Genomic DNA, 1,266 nt, shown 5'->3' on the forward strand with positions numbered 1-1,266 from the left:
TATTTATGTGGGGCACCACCGTTTTATGTGTGATATATAGCACCATATTTTCCGTACATATTATTTATTTCTTGTATATCGCTTGATTTCATTCTGCCGTGCGACCAGTTCCAGGTGGGGAAAACAATAAGGGCCAATTCATCGGCATCCGATTGGTTGTACACCAACCGGTTGTTTGTTTTATGCCGCCCAACCGTAAACTTAATGGTTGCGACAAGTCCAACCGGTTGTGTGTTGTTCGCGTTTCTTCCTTTTATGTAGGGCGGATCTGCGCCGTCTCCCTCGCGTGCTTTCTGCATTTTCGAGGTTGACCGTCTCGCTCACTCCTTATTGATGCGTTTTTCCGAAGGGCCAAGAAGAAGGAGGACCTGGAAGGCGAGGCGCTCACGCGGTGGCTTGTAGCCTGTTCCGAAAAGATGTTCAAAGCCGTGCTCGAGGTCATCGATGACTCTCCCAGGTACAACTTGTTCACTTTATTACATTTCTTTATTATGTTTACACATTGTTTATATACTTATATGTTTGTGAAACGCACACAGCCTGGTCAAGAGGGCCATCAAGCACCTGTACCTGGCGGCCAAAGAGCGCTTCCCGGCTTTCGAATTTCGCGCGGTGGGCGCGCTCGTCGGACTCCGCTGCTACTGTCCGGCCATCGTCTCACCGGAGCTGTACAACCTCGTGAAGCCCGGTGCGTGCGCCCCAACAGTCCTCTGCGCGTGCCTTGTGTGCGTGTGCTTACGCGTGCACTGTGTGTCGTGTGTCGTGTGTGACGTGGCGTGTGTGTCGTGTTGTGTAGGCAAGGAGATTTCGATCGTGGCGCGGAAGGCGCTGGTGAAGATCGCCAAGCTGCTGCAGAACGTGTTCAACGAGACGGGCGTGGAGGAGGACGCCACCTCGCCGGAGCTCTCCCAGAACTTCATTCGCAGCTGCATCCCCAAATTCCACTCCACCATTTTCATGATCACCGTACGTCCTCCACACGCCGTGTGCGTGTGCGTGTGCGTGCGGCGGCTTCTAAACGGGGTTTGCGCGTCAACAGGAGGGCCGTCGTCTGAGCGATTCGGATATTAATGGCAGCGGCAACCTGCCCGGCAGCATCGGCCAGGCCCAGGACGCCGATGGCGAGCCCACGTCGCCCTCGGCCTTGTCGAGCGGGATGAAGTCGCTCGGCCGCAAGTCGCTCTTCTCCACCAAGAAGCGAACCAAGTTCAGCACCGGCGGCGGCAGCAGCGGCGGCGGCGGCGTAAGCGGTGGCCGACGCCGAAC

General features: G+C 56.0%; 1 protein-coding gene across 1 annotated transcript in view; it reads left to right on the plus strand.

Annotated features, from left to right (window-relative positions):
• ACA1_245630 (GTPase-activator protein for Ras family GTPase) overlaps positions 1–1,266 on the plus strand; it is a gene marked incomplete at both ends in the record, with an annotated part of 3,015 nt that overhangs the window by 306 nt on the left and 1,443 nt on the right. The window contains 5 exons of the mRNA XM_004335426.1: positions 109–170; positions 350–457; positions 540–688; positions 797–966; positions 1,040–1,243. Of these exons, the coding sequence (XP_004335474.1) occupies positions 109–170; positions 350–457; positions 540–688; positions 797–966; positions 1,040–1,243 (693 nt within the window). The remainder of the gene's footprint in view (positions 1–108; positions 171–349; positions 458–539; positions 689–796; positions 967–1,039; positions 1,244–1,266) is intronic.

Source organism: Acanthamoeba castellanii (genome assembly GCF_000313135.1).
Source record: "Acanthamoeba castellanii str. Neff unplaced genomic scaffold scf7180000084763, whole genome shotgun sequence".
Taxonomy (NCBI): domain Eukaryota; phylum Discosea; order Longamoebia; family Acanthamoebidae; genus Acanthamoeba; species Acanthamoeba castellanii.